This window comes from Pollicipes pollicipes, unplaced genomic scaffold (genome assembly GCF_011947565.3).
Source record: "Pollicipes pollicipes isolate AB1234 unplaced genomic scaffold, Ppol_2.1 Scaffold_2555;HRSCAF=2994_pilon_pilon_pilon, whole genome shotgun sequence".
In the NCBI taxonomy this organism is placed as follows: Eukaryota; Metazoa; Arthropoda; class Thecostraca; order Pollicipedomorpha; family Pollicipedidae; genus Pollicipes; species Pollicipes pollicipes.
Window position 1 is genome coordinate 12,187,449 of NW_023596136.1, and position 24,522 is coordinate 12,211,970.

Below are 24,522 nucleotides of genomic sequence, written 5' to 3' on the forward strand. Positions count from 1 at the left end.
GGACGTCCAAGGCCCAAGCTGACACCGAGCCGATCTTTCGGTGTTGGTGGTTTGTGACTGACACAGAGGCCTGCACTGTCCCAGGCGACCCTCGATTAGCGCAAGAGGCCCTCTGACTGACACAGAGGCCTGCACTGTCCCAAGCGACCCTCGATTAGCGCAAGAGGCCCTCTGACTGACACAGAGGCCTGCACTGTCCCAGGCGACCCTCGATTAGCGCAAGAGGCCCTCTGACTGACACAGAGGCCTGCATTGTCCCAGGTGACCCTCGATTAGCGCAAGAGGCCCTCTGACTTACACAGAGGCCTGCACTGTCCCAAGCGACCCCGATCGGTGCAAGAAGCCCTCTGACTGACATTTGAAGACTCGGCCCTGCGGTCCAGAGTTCCTGAAAACTACCACCGGCCAGCCCTTCAGGCCCTCTAATGGGGCCCTTGGTCATCGGTTCCATGGGCCCCTTGGGGCCCCTCGGAACCACAGGGGGAGGGGTCGCTCACCCATGTACCCCCTACCTGCACCCACCACGCCAGGGTAGGTTTAGGGGTAGGACAGGGTTTAGGAAAATGGGTTATGGATGGCTGGCACAGCTTCGGCTGCGTTCATGGCGTCGCGCCTAACCAAAACGTCTCTCGTCAAGTTCCTTGCAACTTCAAACTCTGCTTAGAAAACGCCCTGAACCAAAATCTGCTCGTTCAAAACGTTGAATATAAGTAACATAAAGTTGAAAACCACTGCTGAACCCGTCCGATCCTTCTTTAGAACTTTCGCCGTGCTGGCCTGCCCTATGAGAAGCGGATAATTCAGGTAGCTGCAATCATGAAGTGTCGGAGGCGGAGTGACTGAGCGAGGGAAGGGGTAGAACGAATCATACATTGCTGAATATCGCTCTCCATGTTCGCTGATGCTCCGAGCTCATCAAATGAGTTTCTTCTACGACCATGCGGCTAAATATGGCCACGCTGCTACACGGGAGTTCTTGATGTCCCGGTGCTACAAGATAGCTTTCCATATACCTTGTAGTCTGCAATCAAGTAAACAGAATGCTAACACAAGGAACAACATCACAACTTTTCAGAAAGTTGCTATCGCATCGTTGGTGCGAGGTTGGACGCTGGACGCATTTCCTCGTACTGCAACGACGCGTCATAATGCATGTCAGGGACGCCAGCCGGCTGGGTTCCCTGGGAAGTAGAAGCGGAACCACATATCACACATGGCACAGTTCTCACTAAGCACTGGCTATCAGCGATAGCAATCTTCTCAGGCGTCTATGTCAGATGTCGCAGCCGAAGGTAAGTTGGTCAGCGCCATCTATGCCATGGCTGTGAACTAATGCCTGACAATCCAGCACGCGAGAGCGCTCGTGATGCGGTAGTGGGGCTTCCGCCTGAAAAAAAAACGCGAGAAATTTAGATGTACCACACCTTTGAGACCCGGCCATCTATCCACCACCCCATGCATGGATCTTGTGTTACGACCAAAAAACACCAACCTGTGCAATTTCAACAGCCACCTTCAGTGCACGGATACGCTACGTTGGCAACTCAATTTCGTCAAATAGCATACGATTCGAAAACTGACAACCCTGGAGGATGCCTTCAGAAAATGATGAGTGGGAGGGGGAGAACAGGCACGATTTATGCCCCTCATGCAACCCAATAACATCCATACTATTGTTCAGAGATACCGGTGGCCGCCCATACTCCTCCCGCTCCCGTCGTACCGAGACATAATTTCATTTTTGACTTAACCAAACATTCAGCCATTCACTAACTTACGCAGCGACGTTAGGAAACACGTGAGCTGCCATATCGTGTCGTGCGACCCGGCCCAGATGTCGAGTGCAATCAACGTGGAGGGCGTAAAATGAACTCGATTTGCCTCGCCCGTGCGGTAGGCATGTGGTGCGTGCGACCGAACTTCCGCGTGCTTTGTCGTCTCAGCTGGTGTCCATGTAGACCGAGCAAGATGCTTCCCCCATTTGCTATGAACAGGTTTATTTCTAACGCATCTCATGAAGCGCAAGACTTGCAGCTGATGTGCCGGTATGTAAAGCTAGGATAGACAGTCGTCGGCCGGTCCGCCTGGTTGCCTGTCCGATAACACAGTACACACTTGTTTGTACATGTTGCGCAACGAGATAAGCACATTCCGCCGGCTGGCTCAGTCGTGCAGCCGTGGTTTACACCCGAGCGAGGCGAGGCGGGCGACGAGCGGTGCGCCACAGCCTGGGCGACGAGCGGTGCGCGCTCCATGCGGCCTATCCACGCAGGCGCGGGTGTTGTACCGTTGAATGGGAAGGCACACAACCACATTCACTACAGCCACATGCACTGAATTGCAAGACTGTCGGGCATTCGAGGTTCACAGATCAGTCACAGATAACGGGTTGGAACTTGGGTCAATGTCACGGACACGTGTAAAAGAATCCGTCCGACGCTTATGTTCCCCAGTCCAGCCAGCCGGTGTTGTCGCACAGTCAAGCTCCGACCGAACGGCCACCGCGACCCAGGCGCTCGCTCCGGCCTGCCATCGTCCCGCCTCCTCAGTCAGCTCCGACCGAACGGCCACCGCGACCCAGACGCTCGCTCCGGCCTGCCACCGTCCCGCCTCATCAGTCAGCTCCGGGCAGGCGGCCACGCATCACTGCTCGGCTGCGGTCCACGCACCACGCGCTGACGTGCCGCTGCGGCCGGTCTGCCGCCCACCCAGTCCATCTCGGCGGAGCGCACCTGCCAGCCGGCGCCGCCCAGATCGGCCGGTCCCGCGCTCCGCCGGCCGCGACGCCACCACCTCCAGCGCCGCTGCGCTCACCTGACGGAGCGCTCCGCCGCTGCGCCACCTCAGCCGCGGATGTCTCGCACGCCGCTGAGGCTCGCCGCTAGGCCGGTCCCGCGCTCCGCCGCTGCGCCACCTCAGCCACGGATGTCTCGCACGCCGCTGAGGCTTACCGCTAGGCCGGCCGGTCCAGCCCGCCTGAGCTCGGACAGGACGCTCCGCGACGAGGAGTCCGGCCGCGGCACGTGACAGAGACCGACGCAGGGCGCCGGCTCACGCTCCCAGCTGCTGACTCTGCGGCGCCGGCTCCTCCCCCTCGCAGAAGAGGTCGAGCACGCGCATGCGGTCGGCCCAGCCGAGGCTGGAGACGCGCACGTCGCAGACGGAGGTCGGCCGCGAGCCGTCGACCCTGAAGTCGCGCAGGCAGCCGACGGACTCGGCGCTGCCGGCCCGGGCGCAGTCCGTGTCCGAGAAGCGCAGCGTCAGCGAGTACAGCTCCTGGTCGATGATCTCGGCCGTCTCCTGCAGGTTGTACTGGCGGCCACACTTGTCACGGTGCAGCACGGCACGGCACGGCACGGCACGGCACGAGGTGGCTGACCAGGTGTTCGGGGTCTAGGACGCTGGTCGGCAGCCGAAGTAAGTACGGCAGGTGAATGGTAAACACCAACGGTGGGTGACTGGTAAACACCAACAGCAGGTGACTGGTAAACACCAACGCTTTCGGCCGTGCATGCAACACTTGACGTCAAGAGAAGTTGTGTCGACATTGGTAGCATGTGACGACGAAATCTAGAAGCATCGATGGACATCCAGCTATTGAGTTTCATCTACATTAAATGCAATGCAAAATATGCACCGCTCATTAAGTTTGCAACGCATGCAAATTCACATTTCAAACGGAATCGCCATCCTAGTATCTTTTAAAGCCTAGAGTAAGCTAAACTTAACGATCCAGGTGATTAAATACCTACGTAAATTTTACTCCCTGCCTATAAATCCAGTTGAGACATCTCCACAGGTTCAGAACGAGATAAGGCACATCCAGTACGTTCGTCACAACCCTCCACGGCGTTTTTAGTCCTGGTGCATCCTTGTAAAATCTAGCTCTGCTTCCACTGCACTGGCAATTACCTCCCTACGTCGATGAGCACAAACTTACATCAGCGACACAGCTTGGTCGAAATTAATGTAACGTTCAAGCATAAATGACTAGTGACTAATGAATGGCATTTCTTCCGTCTGTGATTGGTCGGTGCCAGCCGACGACGGTCGGGGCGGCATGCACGGGAACAGCGCGCGCCGGGCTTAACACTCACGGTGACCTTGGTGGCGTTTAGCGTCTTGATAAACTTCTTGAGGTACGGCCTCCGCGACCTTCGGTTGACCTCATCCTGCACGTGTTGCACCAGCTGCTGATAAGCGGAGTCGTGGATGTTTACTTCCACGGGATCTGATGCAGAGAGATCAATGCTAAACACAAGGCATTTATGGACTGCCCAACGCTGAACAGTACAAACGCCAGGTGTTTCTTTTTTTCGCAGAGAATTGCCCATATACGAAGAAATGCAGCCTTGTGTCTAATTTACAGCCCTAACTGCAAGAAAGTACTTAACACGCATGGTCATGTGGAACACATATTTAGCTGTAACCACTTAGTTGGTGACATTTTGGACCCAATAATGATAGCTTTTTAGCTTTTAAGGGTAGCTAACGCCTAAGGCAACCGATATGTCTCAATGAAATAGTAAGCAGAACGTAATGCATGATTTAGATAACACAGACGCATGTGGTCACGCGCAACGCGAGATCGTCCGTCATTCTGCTCTCCCTGGGACGCGCTTCAGCCGTGTGTGGTGCCGCGTGGGTCGCCTGATCGCTCGCTGCGTCAGGCGTGGAGTGACCGGGCTTGGGTTTACGTTGCACCTCAAGACACGTGACCCCGCACATCGCGGCAGATCTAGAGCTCGTAGTATTTACATGCGACCACGTACCACGCTTACAGAGAGTGACAGAGGACTGAACCGGCGCAGGGCAGGCGTGCCGGAGAACGGGCGGTCGCTGCCTCCTGCTTAAGGACTAGGAACGCACACGACACTACATGGCTGAGGTCCTGCCGCAGCCCCAGCGTGGCGCACTGGTGCGCCGCCTGACCGTCCGCCCGACGCCGCCCCCCCCCCCCCCCCCCCCCCGCCCCCGCTCACCGTCGGGGTACTGGAGGTAGGCGGGCGCGTACGGGTGGATCTGGCGCTCCTCGCATCGGCCGTTGGCACACTCTGGCTGCCGTTTGGAGGTGCAGCTGACGCTGTTGAACTGTAGCGGCTGGCCGGCTCTGTGCCGGGCCATCACCTGCCGGGCGCCGCACCGGCCTCGTCACCGGCACGAGCATGGAGCGCGAGCGAGGTCTGAGGCCCCGCCGTCATCCGCGCACAAGAGGAGAGCGGGGGTAGAGGCGACGCAACGTAGACGGTGGCATGAATACGATGTATCTGAATTAGTATGGATATCCCGCATGAATGGATTAGGTTACACGTTTCAGAACATAACACTGAAAAAGTTAAGAGTTAAAGTTAAGAGAGTGATGCGTGTGGTAACCTCAGGCTTAATGGAGTTGGCCTCCGCCTGAGTAGCCAGGAGAATAGTTATCCTGTTCGTGGAGGCCCCCAAGACTTTTTTCTATGAGATATCTGACGAACAATTTTTCAGGTGGTAACCAACGCTGAGGCAACTAAGTCTGCCGTGTGTTATCTTACAACTGTGTTGCCTTTTGCCCGCGATCGCAGGGTTTTAATTTTTTCCACATTCAAACCAGGTCAGCTAACCAAGATAAAGGTTCGTTCTTAAGACTGCACGTTAACGACTGGACTTTCTACCCCTGGAGATGCACTCCAGTCGCTACTGGAGTAGCGTTCCGGCAGATACCAACATGTGTCCAAACAAGTTGCGGTTTTTCAGTGGATGTCCGTTGCCATGTACTGCTCAATGTTGCAGTGGATACAAAGAGAGGCACTGAATCATCGTCGTTGAAAGGTTCAAATGTTTCCATTGGAACTTCTACATCCACGATGCAATTACATCGACGTAATCAATGTACATCCTGATTGAAACTGTAGGGCCATAGAAAGTTCAAGTCTTAGAAAGTCATATAGCGTCGTAAACTGGCCTATCGCTCCCGCATGCCAATGGTAGCATGTTTCGATTACAACTAGCCTTGTTCCGCAAGCATGTAAGCAGCTGAAAGAGCAAAAACGCGATTGACATCGTTCGACCCCAGCTGACGGAGACCGACGGAGGGAGCTGGCTGATAATGACTGAAACAAAAGTGGCGGATCAGGTACTGGGCTACCGCCCTGCTCTGCATTTTCCGCTAGCCCACGGAAAGTTGAATCTGCGACGGGGTCGTAACCCCTGCGCTGCAGAGGACGCTGAGAACGCTGAAGCCGGCGGAATTTCAATAACGTCACGCATGGCAGCACCACGTTATGAGGCAGGTGTGGTCTTCATTACCCGACAGTTGGAGAGCGGCTGGGTTCCTGTGGCAGCGCAGGAGTACCGGTGCGCGGTGCTGTTCCTCGGGCATTGTGACACGCCTAGCACAAACTCAAAACGGTACTTCGTCTCGGTAATCGCCTGCAAGAAAGCGAAAAATCGTCACCATAGCCTGCAACAGCGAGATGTCCAAGTCGTGGACGTTTTGCCATAATCAATTTCGATGATCACGGGCGAAGTCGGATTAATTCAACTTACGTTACAGCCGATTGCATCACCTACGCTGTTTCCTATTCCCTCCGTAGATGTTTACGCGACATGCGGGCCGTTCCAATACCACGTCACAATCCTCCCGGCCAAAGTTTGTGGCTGATGCAAGGTCATCCCCATAGCTCAGTTACTTAGAGCGCCGCATAATGTGTACTTTACATCTGCACTATGAGAGTTCCGGTCGCAGAAATAACGTTTTGTTATCTAACCCGCCGGAGGCAATTAATGGGTAGCTGACCATTACAGGGAGGCGTCTCTCTCTCTGAAAATGGTTTTAACACGCCACCCCTATCCTGGACTCCTAGATGCCATTTCTTCCAAGTGACATCACATAATGGGGACGGAAATGCTTGCAGGGTTGACCGCGTTCTTGGCATTACGTTGTACGTTCTTATTTTTTGTCAGCCAGACCTGTTCGTTCACCTGAAACTAAGGCACTAGGGTACAACTCATTCTGACGTATTAACGACCTGCATCACAATAACCTGGATATCACTTCATTTTACCGGACAGGTATCTCCACAAAGAAAAAGCTGGGGCAGCCTTTCCATGTAATTTATCTGCTCAAGATAGTAGTCTCAAGTTTCATGAAGGGCATGTTTTCAAAAACGCCAGATTCGGTGACCGATTGGTGCAGAACTGTAACGTATCGTTTTGAACTCATAATCGATATTTGCCTCGATACCAAGCCGGAAGTAGCGGCCAATATGGAACTTTTTCACAACCCCAGCCCAGAACAAACTGGCGAACTAACATCCTTGACGCTTCTACATCAGAGCGTCCTTGTGCCTTTCGTCCGGCCGCTGTCTCAATGACGCCACGACGAACTAACGTCCTCGACGCCTCCGAATCAAGGCATCCTGCTGCCGTTCGTCCGGCCGCCGCCCCAATGACGTCACCTGTCGGGTGGCCGACTGGATGTCCGTGATGACCAGCCGCTGCGAACCTGCCCGTTCCTGACTCTCCAGGAAGCCGTGCAAGATCTTCTGCACACGCGGGTGGGCTACGTTTATCGGCACTGAAACACACGACGGTGTCGGATTACCATGGTAAAGCAGCGCTAACGCGAACACACTGGGATTCAGCCTCAGCCACAGCCCCTTATTCCGAAGGAGCCCCCAGCCTCGACGCTGCACGTAACTATGGGCGCCGGATAATGCGCGCACCTCACCATCATCCAAATCTACAGAACCTTAACAGACTTCTCAGAACCTGACGTAACTAACCAGATTATCTGTCTACTTCTTAACCTGGTCCTCATTTTCAGTCTTGAATGTGGGTTTGCATCACGCTGCAACGCTGAGCCTGGCTGCCCAACCATCATTGACTTTATATGAACAGATCGACAGATATGACGATAGGTGAATGATGAGTGGCGGAGGAACCGATGCAGGTTCCTGCAAGTAGGCAACTATGTACCAACGCACAGACAGTCACACACAGGTGTGGCAGAGCCTGCGGCCGAGGTCCGTACCCTCCTGCGACATGTACTGCCGGCTGGAGCGACAGCCCGAAGAGACGGGTTCGGACGGTAGGTCCTCTAGCAGGCCAGGCTCCTCCCCCGGGCCCTGCCAGCCCTGTCCCCGCAACAGCGCCTGCACGCGCAGCGATTGGGCGCTGCTGGCGTGGCGCTGTTCGGCCCGCTGCTCCAGCTGCGGCACCTCCGCCCGCGCCGTCAGCAGGTCGGCGCCCGCCGCCGGCTTGGCCCCCGGGGCCGGCTCGACGCCGTCGGCGGCCGGACCGGCCGGCTGCGTCCGGCGCCGCTGGTGCGTGATGACGGCGTCCAGGCCCATCAGGATGTCCAACAGGCTGTCGCCGGGCGCGATGGCGGCGGCCGGCGGCGGCTCGGACGTTGCCGGCGGCTTGGCCGTGGCGGCAGCGAACAGGCCGCGCAGCCCCGCCAGCTCCGACAGCTCCATCTGGCGGCGGCGGCGGCGTCACGCGCGTTACGGGAGTCGCGCTGGCTGGTGGCCGGCATCACGAGCACGTGCCACAGTTGCGGCTGTGGGAGGTCGTCGGGTCTAGGTCGCTGATGGGATATTCTAATTCGCGTGGTAAGAACCGGGACATTTACTGGCACCCATCATCGAAAGAAGGACACTTTTCACTCAGGCTTTTCTCCATGTTGGTTCAGCCCACTTTTGATGCGATCAGGACTATTGGAGCCACTCATGTATAAGACTGGAAAACGGAGCATCACCCTACCGCCGTCTTCCAATTACAGGAACCCCGCATCGCGGTCATATTATACATCTTTCTTAGATCATGAATTGCAAGGGTTCGAGGATGCAGAAAAAATGATGTGGTCTAGACTTTATTCAAACCTGCCTACTCGTGCCGTCGTTGCGCCCGCCCGTGCTCTCACCTTCCTGAGCGAGATCAGCTCCGTGTTGGCCCTGTGTGGCTGATGCAGCATCTCAACGCTGTAGATCACCTTCTCCGCGTCCTCGCCCACGTAACAGAGCGTGAACGGCGGCACGGGTCGCTCGCACGAGGTGGACGCCAGCTCCAGCGTCAGGAAGTACTTGATGCCATTCACAATCTGCGGAATATGATGTCGATTGATGTCAATCACGTGTTAGTGCTTCTTCAACAACAAGATAATTTCCAAGGCACAGCAATAATAAGATGACGACGCTGCATTTACGCAGACACGTCAAACTACTTCGCAATCCGGCAGAGGCGACTGTCACCATGTGGCTAGCACCGATCGTGACTGCCGTCTCTGCTGTTTGCAGCGACGAATTTTTGCAAGATTTTAAAAGCCTTGCAACAACGTGCAAGAAGCGTCCCCCATCTCATACTTTGCAACTCCTCCCACGCGGACAAGTCGCCTCGCCTGTCGCGCGGCGTGACGCGGCGCCACACCTGCTTGCTGGCGCGGTACACCTCCGTGACGCGGAACGAAAACCGGGCGTCGAGCCTCTCCTCCAGCAGTTTGGAGGCCATGTTGGCGACGCGGCGCAGGTCGGCGCCATCGTGCAGTATGGGCGTCACGCAGCCGAGGCAGGGCGCCGTCTGGTGGCCGTCAGGGGGGGGGAGGGTCACCACGGGTCGGACCGGAGCAGGGGCGCGGAAGAACCGTCACGGGGTGCAGAGGTCACGCGTCGACGCGTGCAGCGCGTGACCGTACCGCCGCAGACAGACTTCCACGGGTTTGAAAAGTGATCTGCTTCGGTCGCACGGACATGGCGTAGCGGTCTGTCAGACTGGTGCGGTCGGAGTCATGTACCAGTGTCGAATATCATTTTCGAACTTAAACAGAATCGCAGACAGCACCAGGCTGATCGCAGACAGGAGCACGCTGATCACAGACAGCACCAGGCTGATCGCAGACAGCACCAGGCCGAACGGCTCAGAATCCACAGAACCCACAAAATTGCAGATAACAGACTGATCCACACAGAACCGTAGGGCCATGAACTTAAGAACTGTAACGGCTAGAACATGCGCAGGTTCAAAGACGACCACGCATTCTCAGGTGCCCATAAAGACCAAACTGGACTGAGCAAATTAGACTCACACACGCATACCGACTGTGGCATGCAGACTTTCAACAACTTGCAACACTTCTAGACCTAGATCCCTCCAGGCCTTAGAAACAATCTAGCCGACTTTTTGTTGTGCTTCCTGTTTTCAGATCATAATATCTACGGAGAGACACGAAGACGCCCGATCACACCATCAAAGTGATTTCATTTCCAGGGGCTGATTTTGCTCACATATTCTAGTGTGCCACGCAGAACCACGCCACTGTCGCCCTGTTCCGGCCTGACTCTCTTGGCCGATTGCCAACTGAATTCAAAGACAAGCCACATGAGGGTAACTTCCGGGACTCAAATTTACATGGACGTTGGGCGACGGCCACCGTCCACCGCACCAACATAGGAGCTGCAACAGTAGGTAAAGAGACAGGAGCGGCAGAAGGCTTAAGAACTGTCATGCTCAGGCGGTCACAAACCCGTGAGCCTTATTATACGGTGATGTGCAGGTGAGCGCTTTGGGCCCAAAATTCAGTCAACAAACAATATCATACGTAATGGGCATACTGAAGTAGTAGCGTGGTCAATAATCCCACGGGCACATTGGAATTGCCGGTCTGCGTTTGTGACTGACCTTTGAGAGCATGAGTAAGATTAAAAAATCAACACTGCTTTTGAATTGCCTGGTCACCTCACTGTGCAGTTGAGAAAGGAATTAACAGCAAAACAGTGCATGCACTTTTCCACATTCAGCAGCCTGGAACATAATTTACGAAAAAAGATAGAAAACTTCAACCAGGGGGACAAATACTGCAGAAAGTGAGTAAGCGCTAGCAATAAGAACACGGTCCTGCGCAAAAAAGAATTAATCCAAATAAGTTTTTAAAAAAACTCGCTTTGTTGTAGGGTAACACCAGGACAGTAAATGTAATGCGCGACACCAGGACAGTAAATGTAATGCGACTGACCTCAGCCACGATGACCGGCTCCTGGACTGGCTGGCGGCCGGGTGCCGGCAGCGGCACCTCGTTTGCACTCAGCGGAACATCAGCGGGGGGCTGGTCGGCACCAGGGCCGGCCTCTTCCGGGGCCTCATCCCCAGGCAGGGTGGGCACCACTGGCACCCCGGTCAGGCGCACCGGCACCACCACCGTCTCGGAAGTGGTGTCCGCCTCCTGCACCAGCCCCTCCACTTGGCCCAGCCCCTGCTCAGGCTCCTGCTCCTCTGCCTGCTCCGGATCCTGCTCCGATTCCTGCTTAGGTTCCTTCTCCAACGCCGGCTTCTGCTCGGACTCCTGCTCCATGGTGCTCCATGGTTCCACTGCAGGTTCCTCCTGCAACTGCTCCGGCTCCGGCAGAGCCTGGTCCTGCCGGGACAGCAGGTCGGCCAGCGAGTTGAACAGTTCGTCCTTGCGCTCTGTCTGCTCGATGTCCGATGCAGCCGTTTCCAGCGTTTGCAGGCCCGGCTCCGGCTCCGGCTCCGCAACCGTCAGAGGAGCATGTTCACCCGACCCTTCCGGCTCCGGCAGCTCGGCCGGCACGCAGAAGACGGTGCCGACCGCCAGCAGCGGCAGCAGCAGCAGCACGGCAGGCCGCGACAACATGCTGGGCCACTTGCACTCAGTTGAGGCCACACCGCTGGCGGGGAGACTAGTGCCTCAGCTGAAGCTACGCTGCCGGCTGAGATGCGCCCCGCTCCGGAGCCTGACGGCTGTCGCGGACCTCTGTCGGCGTCGGTTGACGTGCGGACCCGAGGTGGGCCTCCGAGCGTCTGCGCTGGCCGGCCGGTCCTCCGCCGTCGCCGCCGCCGACTGCGCAGACCGGGGGCCAGGGTCAGCTCGACACCGTACGGACGACCTGAGCCGCGGCCGTGACCGCCGCCGCCCCGGAACCGGGCTGACGGCCTGCACTCCGCGGCCCGCGCCACACACAGCGACGGACGACGCTGGCGGCCCGGGCGAGGCTCACACAAGGGCTCCAAGCGCACTCAGGCGCTGACCACATTCCGCAGGCCACGTGCCGATTGTGATGCAACGCTGCCGGGCTCGTCATGGAAATCGCTCGCGCCTGAATTGGCGTCGTGTAGCGGTGTGTGCAACGATATGGGCCTCACGGGGGCCGCTGTAAGTTTGTATGACGCGGGTCGCAGACTTGAGACGCAGCCAGCGTGACAGGCCGCTAATGATGGGCATACCGTGAATGTCACCGGCGCGCTTTGGGCGGGGACGTGAGGCTGATCAACAGAATGTCGCCAGAAAGTCGCGACGCTCGTCCCCGCTTGGTCGGCACGCTTCACATTCCGTCCATCAAAAAACGATGCGACGTCTCCAGACGTAGTGGCCGTATGGATCACATTCGCCGTTGACCCGTGCACTCCCAGCATCCCGGCATGATGACAGTCAAAACAGTGATTGCTCAACGAGTGAGACTGATGATGCACCCGATGCACCCAGGCCCCCAGAGCAGGATGGCTCTCTCCATGCGGGGATAAAGGGCGTTAGTTCTGGTGAGCCAATCTGTATCGCATTGCCTAAAAGCGACCATAAGATCAGAGGTGGCTGTGTCTCCAGTCAACGAATTTCTGCATACCAACGTGTCGACCGGTACTCGCATACCGGGCAAATCCAACACATGCGGCTGCAAGCGACTGCATGCCACGGTATGTGCCAGACTATGGCTGCTGCCGACGCTACACCTACAAACCGGCAAATTTGCATGGACGACTGAACCTCTTCAATTCAGATGCCTGGTTTCATGGAAGTCACGGGAAGCTAACTGATTTACCGGCTCCAGGAAGAAATCGCCTTGCAAGTTTGTCGTTACCCTTCGGAGCACCACAAGCTCATAGTTCTACGAAGTCATCCTTGGGCCCTTAACACGCGCTCGTGCGGGGGTCAAATTGACCTCCCCAAAGTTTTCCAGAATGGTTTCCGAACGACGTGGCGCAGTCGCGCCAAATTGTGCATAGCTGTAGAAAACTGAATAACGGATCGTTTGATCAAAATAAGTTAGATGTACCTAAGGTCACCGACCTTAAATGAGATTGTGATCTTTTGCTTACTTGCCTTATGGGGGCACTTCGGAAACCAGCCTGGAATTTGACTTGTTTCACCTAATTTGAACTTAAGGTCATAAACTAGGAAGCTCAAACTTTAACCTAAGTAAGGTCACCTACAGGTCAACACATCCTGTAAATTTGGTGTCTCTAGCTTTCTCAGTTCCTGAGATCTTAGGGGGCCAAATTGACCCCCCACACCCGAGCAAAGGGTATCTAGCCGGCCAACCGGGCGCGTGTTAAGCACTAATTAATGCTTAAAATATAGTTATCTCGCGTTTTCAATTGAAACTGTCATTACTTGAGGCCAAGGGCCTGAACCCACCAACAGCTTTTTCTTATTCTATTTTCCGTGCAGCGAGCACCCAACTGTAATCCCAAACCAAGCCACTTTAACACGCGCTCGGGTGGCGATCAAACTGACCCCCAAAGATTTTTTCCGGAATGGTTTCCGAACGGCGCGGCGTAGCCGCGCCAAATTTTGTACAGCTGTGGGCAAATAAATAACGGATTGTTTTATATCCAGAATCTACATGCACCTTGTAAGGTCGCTGACCTACGGCAGGTCAAAATCAGGCCATCGATTCAGCGAAGTCAATTTCTAGGGAATCGTTCAACCTGATCCAACAGCGAAGTGTTAAACGATGTCATACATCCCTGAGATCCTTTCTAAGGCAAAATGACAAGTTAATGACCAAAGCACATTAAGCTAGGGTCAGGTATAAACACTAAGATCAAAACCAACTTGTTTTATCACTCTAGTGCTTCGTGTATGGAGTAGTTTTGGTGCTCACTTTAAATTTATTGATAACATTAGCCACATTTAACTTCTTACATGGATTTCTTAAAGATCAGAATGGGTCACTGACCTAAAATGGCTCAGATCAACGTTTGTTTTTGGGAACATGCTGCCTAGCATAATCTTTATCGTTTATTCAAATGCAAAACTGAACGCAGTGCTGTATGATTTTGGTCACCATGACCTTCAAAAGGTCAAAGACAAGGTACCAACCTTAAATGAACATGAGACTTTTGCTTAGAATAAGTATCTATGTTCTGCAGACATTTTGGAGAGCAACCTAGAGTTTTACCTTGTTAGGCCTTATTTGACCCGAAGATCATGACCTAGGAGCCTCAAACTTCGTCCTAAATGAATTCACGTACAGGCCAACACGCCCTGTAAAATTGGTGTCTCCAGCTCTCTTTGTTCCTGAGACCTTAGGGGGGGGGGTCAAATTGACCCCCGGTCAGTCATGCTTTTAACGGAGTTTTATCTCCGCGACCCCTGACTTCAGAATCATGCACAGCTTTAGCAACAACAGAACGAACCATGAATGTTAAGCCGTAATATTTTGACAGAATTCGCTCGTAATATGTTTCACCAGAGCGATTTCCCCATTACGTGGTATAGCAGCTTCAAGACAACTTCAACTCTCCTTTTTGATTAATCGGAAACGTAGGCTTTGCCTAACACGCTAGAGAATGCTGGTGCAAACCAGGCTGGGATGTCGATGCTCCAGCTCTGACGCGGCTCCAGACTAACGTATTTTAGCTCAGGAGAAATGAAATCTACAACGTGCGGAATGAAATTGACAACGAAATTGACAATGGATGCGTGCCGCCGGTCACGTACTCTTCAGCGCAAGCCATTGATCTGAAGTATTACGTCGTTTTTCTAACTGATGCCACAGATAGGCAAACCGAGTAGATGAAAATGAAAAGAAAACAATAGCCTGGTGCCAGCAACTGCGCCGTCGACAAAACCGCGGCCGATCTCAGCACTACTTGACTCATGAGTGAGGCGGGAATAGACCGGGAGGCGGTCGATGTCATATTTTCTCAAACCAGCCCGAAGTACATCACGATGCGATAGTAACTGCGGGCCGGAAAGCTTGACAGGCAGCTAATCGTAATCAGTAGTCACTTAGAATATTTGCCTTTTTGCAACCCCTGGGGCACACGCAACGCAACGTGAACCATTGCCAAGTTCTTAAATTCGTTTATCAAAACTGTCAGGCCTTACGCGAGATGGTTTACACCACGGCTTGGAGCCTTGCCAAGCCCAGTCAGACGGGCTTACAGCGCGCATTTTGGAAATTTGTGCGCGAAAGCCAAGGAACCGGAACCCTTGCCCCTACGAACGAGGTGTAAACGAGGTGAGTAAATGCGCCCTTATATACTTTATACTTTATACTTTACTCTATATACTTTATACTATTTGCTCCAACTTTTTGCTCCAACACCTCGTTTGCCTGGGGTAGTGATGATGTCTTGCGACAATTGAAGCTTTGCACGTACGTTTGGCTGGTGGCGTCATTAGTACGAGCATTTAACAGCATCACGCGCCTCGTTGCAGTGAGCAGGCGTCCACAGATTACGTTGCGCATGGATGGGCAGGCTTGTTATGGAGTGCAATCGAAGCGTGATAAATGGAAGGGTATGAACAGCCTAACGTTACGCCAGGCGTAGATGCAACTCACCCCAGACTTTAAAGGTTTTATCAGGGTGGCAATGCGAGTTGGTCTCCTCCATTGTAATCAGCGCGTAACCAGAGGAAGCGAAAATGACACAAGATGCATTGCGTAATTTTTTGTCGACCCCTCAGCAATCTTACCATATGCATCATTCACATTATGCGCAGCAGGGGCAATGCCACAATAACAGGCCTGAACCACACAATAACAATGCTGAACCACGACCGCGGTTCACATATCATGACGAGCACGGGCGGCGTCCATCACCACATCCGCTGCAGTTTGGGGCGGACACGTCGGCCCATCCGCTAGTTTGGGGCGGACATGTCGGCCCATCCGCTGCAGTTCGGGGCGGACATGTCGGTCCGTGGCCCGCTCACCTCGAGCGCGCTGCTGCTGCTGGCTGAACCGGACGCCGACTGTCGGCCGGCTGGCGGTCTTTAGTGGCGGCCGGCCGCCTGCTGACACGGTGACCTCATCGCCTCCCACCTGACCCGGCTAGCCCACGCGCCGGTACCAGCTGCGGCTCCGCGCGGCTCGCTCCCCGCCGCGGCTGATCTCCGAACGCGAGCCGGCGCGGCGGCAGGCGCGCGCCGCCTGACACTGTCCAGGCGCAGGCGCAGGCGCAGGCGACGGCTGCAGCGGCACGCGCGCCGGCGCCGGCGCCGCACCGCCGGACGGACACCCCTCCCCTCCCCTTCCGGCTCGGGGAACACGCAACGGACGGATCTCCGCCAGTGGCTCCTCCCTCTCGCCCACTGGAGATCGCAGACTACTCACAAGAAGGCGCTGACCAAGGTCGCCCTCTGACCGGCTCAGGTGGGACGTCAGCATCGCGCCAGGTTACGCCGAGTTCGTGACTGAGTGATTACAACTCGAAGGGCTGCTACGTCAGTCGAGTGAGAAGGCATTGCGTTCACTGAATGGATTGATGAGGGCATTGCAGCCTGATGTCTGATTCCATTCACCATCCAGCCCAGCGCCGCCACTGATGTGAGATGGCATCATGGGGCTTCGTGAAGCATTGATCGGCTGACGCACAAGTTCAAAGCACGCCTCAGAGTAGCCCTGACGCAAACAGGATCGCTAGTGCTAGCTTCGATAAGCCAACCGACCGTCAAATACAAACCGGAGCGTCCAATATATAAAATGAAAGCAATGCACGTACACGTTTACTTAAAGGCATTTTAAACTCGGGATTTATACCGAGAGTAACACTATTAAGTCTATAGATATCGCAGCAGACAGCTGCCTCCTGCCAATGACCGGCGGCGTCAGTGACCTAGCGTATTACATTCTAACTGTTTGTAGTCATCGCTGCATCTCTCAACGTTATGCTGCAGCCACCCGTGTCTGACTTGTCAGCTGTATCGCTGCATCGTACCTGGCCAGATGTATTTGCGTGCCTGTATACAGGCATGCAAATGCTCAAATACCATACTCCGAAGATACATCTGCTTTATGCAAATGGACCTAGCAATACAAGTTGCAAATGTATCTGGAAATGCGTTTTGCAATTGTTTCTGACGGGATATGGTACACAGTGCAGGTGGTGTCGTTCCCCATTATCCTCACCATTCAAAAGATAGCTAAGCCTCATCTCTAAAACACGCAGGCAGAAAAGGACCGCCTCGCGTCCCACACGCCTGAACTAACCCGCAGTTTGCCGCCTCCTCTGTGACCCCGACCTCGACGCTCCGACGGCGTGGGGTACCATCTCTGCGCGCGGCTCTGACCTGGCCGTGTTCGCATCAGACCGGCCCGCGCCGCCCTGGACCGCCACGGCGGCGCGCCAATCGTGACCTGGCGGTCAGCGGAGCGGCCCAACCGGTCCCCACAGAGGCACCAGCTGGCCGATCGGGGGCAGCCGGCCGAGCGGTCAACGGTGCCGGGTGAGGTAGGAGGGCGCCGAGGTCAGCAGATGCGGAAACGAGGAGCGTTCGCCACCTCCCCCCCCCCCCACTCTCCCCTCCACGCCGTAGCAAGGTCGCTGCTAGTGGGCGGCGCTGGTCCGCGCAGGCTGGGAGGAGGAGACGGGACCCCTGCTGCGGGTCATGGGAGGCGGACGCACCCCGTGTAACGCAATCAAGCGGTGATATCCTGTATAATTATGCCCGTGCTTGGTACATTATGGGTGTGTATAGAGCGTTTTAGGATGTGCAACACATACACACACACACACACACATACACACACAAGCACACACACACACACACACACACACACACACACACACACACACACACACACACACACACACACACACACACACACACACACACACACACACATATATATATATATATATATATATATATATATATATATATATATATATATATATATATATATATATATATATATATATATACATGAAGAGAAAACAAGAGCGAGGGAGGGAGGGAAAGAGAGCCGGCTCCCATTCGTCCTGCACCGATGGAAGCGCCTCGGAGATGCGATCTGCACAATGCATGCATGTTGCAGGATAGGAGTATCCAGTTACGCCTGAGCGACCCGTGTGCCACGCCCCCCGGGCCATATACGTCAGAGGTGACTCAGCCGCCGCGCTGAGCAACACCGCGCACGACCGCCCACGGAGCGCATCAGCACGCGCCGGGGCCGCCCCGTCGCCCATCCTCCGCGCAGTCCATGCCAGCTTTTGCTTCGGGAGCGGGCTTGTTATGTTCTGTGTTGGCGTTAGTTGGCAGTGGTCGTGTTTCTGACGAATTGCTTTGTACGTGCGAACAGTCTGATTTCATGTGCTGGCAATATCCCTAATGTGTTAAATTAAGTGTTCACCTGTCGGTCTGCGTGTGCACAATTCTCTAGCTAGACGCACGGCACAGACAGCTTCACAGATTGAAGTCAAATTTGCACATACAAGCCCAATCTTCATGACGATTCACATGACTTCGTGTCCGTCCGATAGCGGTGTCGGTCACAGCGTGGTACAGTGGGGCATGCCGTATATGTCGGGGAAACAAGCTTTGCAAGGGCCGAGCCGCCAAAAACACATCGCAAAGCTCGAACAGGAATACAGTTAGCGTCCCCACATACAGGTCATTGCCAATTAACGCAGCCGATGCAAGCACAGGGAAACTTATCAGACACGCCGCGCATCATTAACTGTGAGCTGCGAGCCGGGTTTACGGGGCTAAGGCGACTCCATACGGCTCCAACGGTGCCGGGCGCTACGCAGCGAAGTAAGCGGGGGACAACAACTATACCATACCTTTTAAATATTCAGAGTGCGTGGCGTAGCTTAGCACGAACAATGTGTTTGAATGATCCATGAACGTTACAAAGCTTGTAATCCATAACTAAGATCTGCTTTATTTTGTCGAGACACGAGCCAAGGTTAGGTCGTCGGTATCAGCGCCGTCGGCGCCGACGGCACTGCCCCCTTGCGGAAGCAGAGCCCGCTTGCTCGTCGGTCTTTCTCGAGTAAGGATCGTTTAGCGGTTTCGAATGTCGACATTCTGTTTTTTTATCCTTTTTAATCTTTCTTTTTCATCATTGCAATCTTTCTTCGCGAATAAAAGCTTCGTTGATATCTTTGTGAACATATCCGATGTTGAAAGCAATGGTAAAAAATGTAGTTCTGATGGTTCGATAGGCAAAGCGGTTGTTCAGTTCAACGCCCTAGACCAAGTGTCATAAAAAGTTGATGCTTGATAGTCTTCAGCTAAACATTACGATAATCTATGTTTATAAGCCTTTCACCAATCGGCGCCAAACAAAGGTGTTTACCTAAGACCATGAAGACTATGTTGGCTATGGTGTTTGATGTGCTTAACGATGTCGTATTAAAAGCCACAATTATTTGTGAGTGTGCCACGATGTTACATCAAAGAATGAACCATGAACAGAACAGCCAAAGCTATGACGGGTACTCGGCAAAGTGAAATCCTCAGATATCACGCAATTTAGGCAGCCTGTGACCTCTTGACCTTGTGAGGCGACTCCACTGGCCGGGGCCACTCGTTTACATGTGCAGCACTCACAGGGCAGTTCCACGAACCGCCGGGAAATCCAACACTGGCACGGCGCCCAATGATGGGCCTGCGGTGCTGAGGATAGCCTCCCCCTCCCCACTCCCGAGAGCGTTGCCAAAGCAATGCACACGCGGGCTGCGCGCTCTCCCGGCTGCGAGACGGGCGCCGTATCAGCTGACGTGATGCTGCAGATCTGGAGTTGTCGACATCGCCCAAGCTCCAGGTACAAAGGCAGGACGCAATGGTCCTCTGTTTAACGCAGATAAGTATTCCGTTAACTTTCAATGAAAAGAGCGTTGTGCGTGTTAACTTCTTATAAGCGTGACCAAAGTTAACGCGTTCAACGTTGACATGGCAGCACCCGTCATCCTTTTCAACGTCTGTGTGCAGTCTTTCCTGAGCGCGACCAAAGCGGGCCTACATGCCAAGCTGAAAGCCGTGCAAAGTTACATGATATAGAAATAATATTATATTATTAATCTATATTACAAAAGCAGCGATTTGTAAATGTGCCTGCGTACACGTGACACCTCCGCATGCTAAACTCACGGAGGATGGATATTCCTAAACATTAATAAATACTCTCTACATGAGTTTACAAAGGCGTCCGGCTCCATTGTCCATGCTGAGGCATCATATCTATATTGTGCCAACAGCAGCGTTGTTTTTACCTCGCACGTACGACACACGCAAGAGGGGTCTCCCTCACATGGAAGCAATCACATCTCGGCGTACGCAGGTGTGTCTCGCCCGTTATTTTCAGCACGGGTTTGAATGGGCGGATCATGCCTTCCGATGACACTTAGTATAAGGAGTTGGACTGAACAACCCGCTTTGATTGTCGAACACCAGCAGTAAGTAGCAGAATGGCGTACCATGTTTTCCGGCTGAGATCATCAAAAGCCTGCCGTCGGCTCCGCTCCCAAACCTTGTCGAATGTTTTGGAAGGCGGGTTACTTTGATGTAACGTTGTATGGATTGCAAGGCTTTTGGTTAAAGCTCCATGCGCTGCCAGTGACACAAGCCGCGCAAACGTGAGGCATGCGTCGCGCCCGATGGGTACACAACTATCTCTGAGCGGCGTTAGCCTCGGCTGATCGACCCATATACCGACGCACGGGACTTGTGACAGCCAGTGAGCCAGCGAAACTCTGCTGTTCCGTTTGCAAAGCCAGTTCAATGTCCGCTTCTATACTCAGCAAGACATTCAACAATGAATCGTCATTTTAGTGTATGCCCTACAAATTCTGCTGCCGATTTTTCATCTACATTTTGTAGCCTGTAATGCATCAATGCCATTCTGGCACCTGCAAGGAGTGAATGGAGTCCGTCCCTCTGTTGCACCAGCAGTGTCAGGTATGGCCATCGGCGGGGGCGGGGAGGGGGGTGGGGGGTGCGGGGCACTGGGGAGGGAGGGGTAACAACACCGGCTCACCGCGCGGCGTTTGTCCATGTGGTCCTCATTTAGAGCCGCCAGAGGTGAGTTGTTCGTTCAAAAGGATAAGCTACTATCCGTTTAGTATTGCTGGGTACCCTACATGTGTTTTCAACCCTTTGCTTTCGCCAATGCAACTGAGTTGAGTGAATTACCAGGGGCCAGCGCATAAACGGAAGCTTCAAGATTACGCTTTGAACGAACTAATGCGATAGTTTTTCATTCTAATCTGCCCATAGAATCAAACCATACATCACTGGCCACTGTAGGAGAAGCCCAGGATGGCTGCGGGTCCGTCGAGCCAAAGTAATGCTCCGGACAAAAACATAATCCTGGGTTACCTCATTGCAATTCCCGCCCGGTAGAACCAAAAACATTGCTGCGTTACAATCCACTTAAACCCTACCTTCGCCACTCTTCATGACAGCAGTGTTGGGCAACAAGCATCGCGGCACAATGAGGTGAAAGGTACGAGGCAACAACAGGCTGGTTGAAAATCTGGGGGCTGCAAGCTTTCGTTCGTCCCGTTTCCGGAACAACCAAGACGGAATAAAACTATCTGATGAGCTGAATGATTCAGGCCTTTTTGTCTGGCTTGAGACCTTTTGGATTGTGTAGATCGCGGCTTGATGTTTAGCATGCACGCTGGTTGAGGCATCGCAACCTATTATGCAAACGTAGCTGTTTTTTCATCACCGGACAACGGATCCACGCACGAATCTTACACCATACTGTATTACACAATGCGGAACCGAATTCTGTAGGTGTGAGCACACAGACACATAACAAGAACAAAAAATGGCATAACAAGCAACGCGCATCTGGGATATCTATAGACTCCCGTTCAGTGAAACGGATGCATGGGCGCATTTTACAGACGAAAACCGGTCACAAACAGCGGCATATTCATTGACAAGCAGCCGTCACGCTACCCGATTTCCTCCCAGGTTGACACTGCGCAGCTTCTGACAACGTCCAAATTTTTTCTCGAGAAAGTAGCGCATACCCTGTCAGGATGTACAATGTCCATGCATGTCTGCTACAGAAGTACTACCGAGCTGATGTTGTTCGAGGCTTACGATTACCAAATGCCTAGTTGACACAAGTCAACCGGCTATTGGACACACGCCCGTCTGAATTAAGACCCCTTAAAGAAAGCGTCAGCGCTGATGCAGCACGACTGGAGAAGGTTGGGACTTCGCAGGAAAATTATGGCATCTGGACATGAGTAAAAGGTGACTCAACACTGACACAACGTACATCTCTTGCCACCTAGCGACGGTGGGCAAAACTGAGGTGCGTGGCCGCCGCCACTGACCACTCACTGATACTGCTGCTCCTCCGCCGCCTTCTGAGGCTGGGCTGCCCGATACTGAGGCTGGGGCTGGGGCTGCGGCTGCTGGTACTGGGGCTGCGGCTGAGCAGCCTGGTACTGCTGCTGGGGCTGGGACTGCGGCTTCGACTGCTGGTAACGCTGCTGGGGTTGGGCCTGCTGGGCCTGGGGCTGCTGGTACTGGGACGGGGCAGGCTGGTACTGCTGCGGCCTGACCTCTGGCTGGTACGGGCGGGCCTCACCCTCGTACTGCACGTCAGCCACGAAGCCCGAATAACCATCCACGTAGAAGTGACCTTCTGCGTGCGCCCATCGGGCAGCAGGACCGAATACCCGCCGGTGGAGGTCGCCGTCGCGGCTCTCCTGAGCACTGAAGTCGGCGCCCGAGTATCGTCACGCACAGCGTACTCGTACTGGTATTGCGCGGGCTCGTACGACGGCTCGGCGTGCTGCGCCGACTGAGACTGCTGGTACTGCTGCTGGGGCTGCTTCCTGGGCTGCTGATACTGCTGCTGAGGCGCAGGCCGCTGGTACTGCTGCTGCGGCTCAGGCTGCTTGTACTGCTGCTGGGGCTCAGGCCTCTTGTACTGCTGCTGGGGCTCAGGTTGCTTATACCGCTGCTGGGACTGAGGCTGCTGGTACTGCTGCTGGGGCTGAGGCTGCTTGTACTGCTGCTGGGGCTGAGGCTGCTTGTACTGCTGCTGTGGCTCAGGCTGCTTACTGCTGCTGGGGCTGAGACTGCTGGTACTGCGGCTGGGGCTCAGGCTGCTGGTACTGCTGCTGGGGCTCAGGCTGCTGGTACTGGGGCTGGGGCTAAGGCTGCTGGTACTGCTGCTGGGGCTCGGGCTGCTGGTACTGCTGCTGGGGCTCAGGCTGCTGGTACTGCTGTTGGGGCTCGGGCTGCTGGTACTGCTGCTGGGGCTCAGGCTGCTGGTACTGCTGCTGGGGCTCGGGCTGCTGGTACTGCTGCTGGGGCTGAGGTGCCTGATACTGTGCAGCAACCACAGCCAGGACGGCGAAGAAGATGACAGCCTGCAGCAAAGGCCAAGTTTAGCTCGAAACATTCGTAGCATTCAATGCTAGCTGTTTTCTGAGCCACGGTGTTGCATAAGCCGGTCCGCCTGTTGAAGTCATTAAGCTTAAAAGGAATACGCTCTGCGATAGCAAATACAAAAAAAAGATGAGAGAGGGAAAGTAAAGCACCTACCAATCTAGCTGAGAAGTTAACATCAGAATAACAAGATTTTATTCTAAGTCGTTATTGGAAACGTGTCGGCTGGCTAAATGCCTGGCCTGGCTACTCAGTAACGTCATCACAAAATGCTCGCCAGTTACCAGCCCAAAGCAGTCATGTGGTGACCACAATCATCAGTCCGAGCTGAGCTATTAACAATAAGCTCTTGCGAACGTTGTCATGCCCACCTTCATGGTTTGCGTGCAGCTTTCGGCGCGTGCTGCCAGTGGCCCAGCCAGGGATGAAGTGATGTCTGGAGCGGCCAGACCGCTCTCATTTATACGCGGTCGGCGCGCGGCCCAGCGCCGGCCGGAGCGGCCGCGACTGCCGTGCAATTCATGCCCGAGAAACAATTAGCAATCGAATTTCTGGGTCAGCCCTTACACAACTGGGGTGCGCGCGGGCGCGCGCGCTCCACGGGCGGGTGCGGCAGTACAATCGCGTCCACAATGGACAGCCCTGGCCGCCGGACCGGACCGGCCCAGGGTGACCTGTCCTGGACAGAGGGGCGGAGCTGACGAACGCTGTCCACCCGGGAGAGAGATGTTGGGTCCGCAGGCGGCAACGATTGCCAAACAAGACGACTGAGTTCAGCTTTGCGAAGCGTGGTCGCTGGAACCGGTTTTGAAGCGTGTGTTTGAGACAAAGTGATGCGTATGCTTGCTGTGTGAATTCCTACGATACATTGCAATAGACTGATACGATTAGCTCTGGAGAAGCGACGCCAGGTTTGCCTCGCACTGACCAGACATCTTCCGGCTCGTACTCACGGTCGTTAGCACCAACGTCGCCCTGACGGGGCTTAATACCCACCCTCACTCCAGTCCCGTTCGAAAAAGGTTAGCAAGACGAACGAAACGTCATTCGATAGTTGATGAAATCTTGACATGATTTGCCTTAATTGTTGTGTTATTCGGGGTCAAGACCAAGGTCATATCAGGTCCAATGACTTTATCCTGTTTGGTCGTTTTACCATA

The 24,522-nt window shown here is 54.4% G+C and overlaps 2 protein-coding genes across 2 annotated transcripts; both read right to left on the minus strand.

Annotated features, from left to right (window-relative positions):
- Positions 1-1,980: 1,980 nt before the first annotated feature.
- Positions 1,981-8,217, minus strand: LOC119104512 (uncharacterized). The gene is made up of 6 exons (XM_037228230.1): positions 8,012-8,217; positions 7,437-7,555; positions 6,286-6,408; positions 4,983-5,127; positions 4,098-4,231; positions 1,981-3,312 (listed from the first exon to the last, which is right to left on the minus strand). The coding sequence occupies exons 1-6, from the start codon at positions 8,022-8,024 to the stop codon at positions 3,052-3,054; spliced, it is 795 nt and encodes a 264-aa protein (XP_037084125.1). The 5' UTR covers positions 8,025-8,217; the 3' UTR covers positions 1,981-3,051.
- Positions 8,218-8,483: 266 nt separating this feature from the next.
- On the minus strand, positions 8,484-16,112 carry LOC119109024 (protein TsetseEP). Its single transcript, XM_037232569.1, has 5 exons — positions 15,929-16,112; positions 10,988-11,830; positions 9,406-9,555; positions 8,903-9,079; positions 8,484-8,501 (listed from the first exon to the last, which is right to left on the minus strand). The coding sequence occupies exons 2-5, from the start codon at positions 11,621-11,623 to the stop codon at positions 8,484-8,486; spliced, it is 981 nt and encodes a 326-aa protein (XP_037088464.1). The 5' UTR covers positions 11,624-11,830; positions 15,929-16,112.
- Between the last annotated feature and the right edge of the window lie 8,410 nt (positions 16,113-24,522).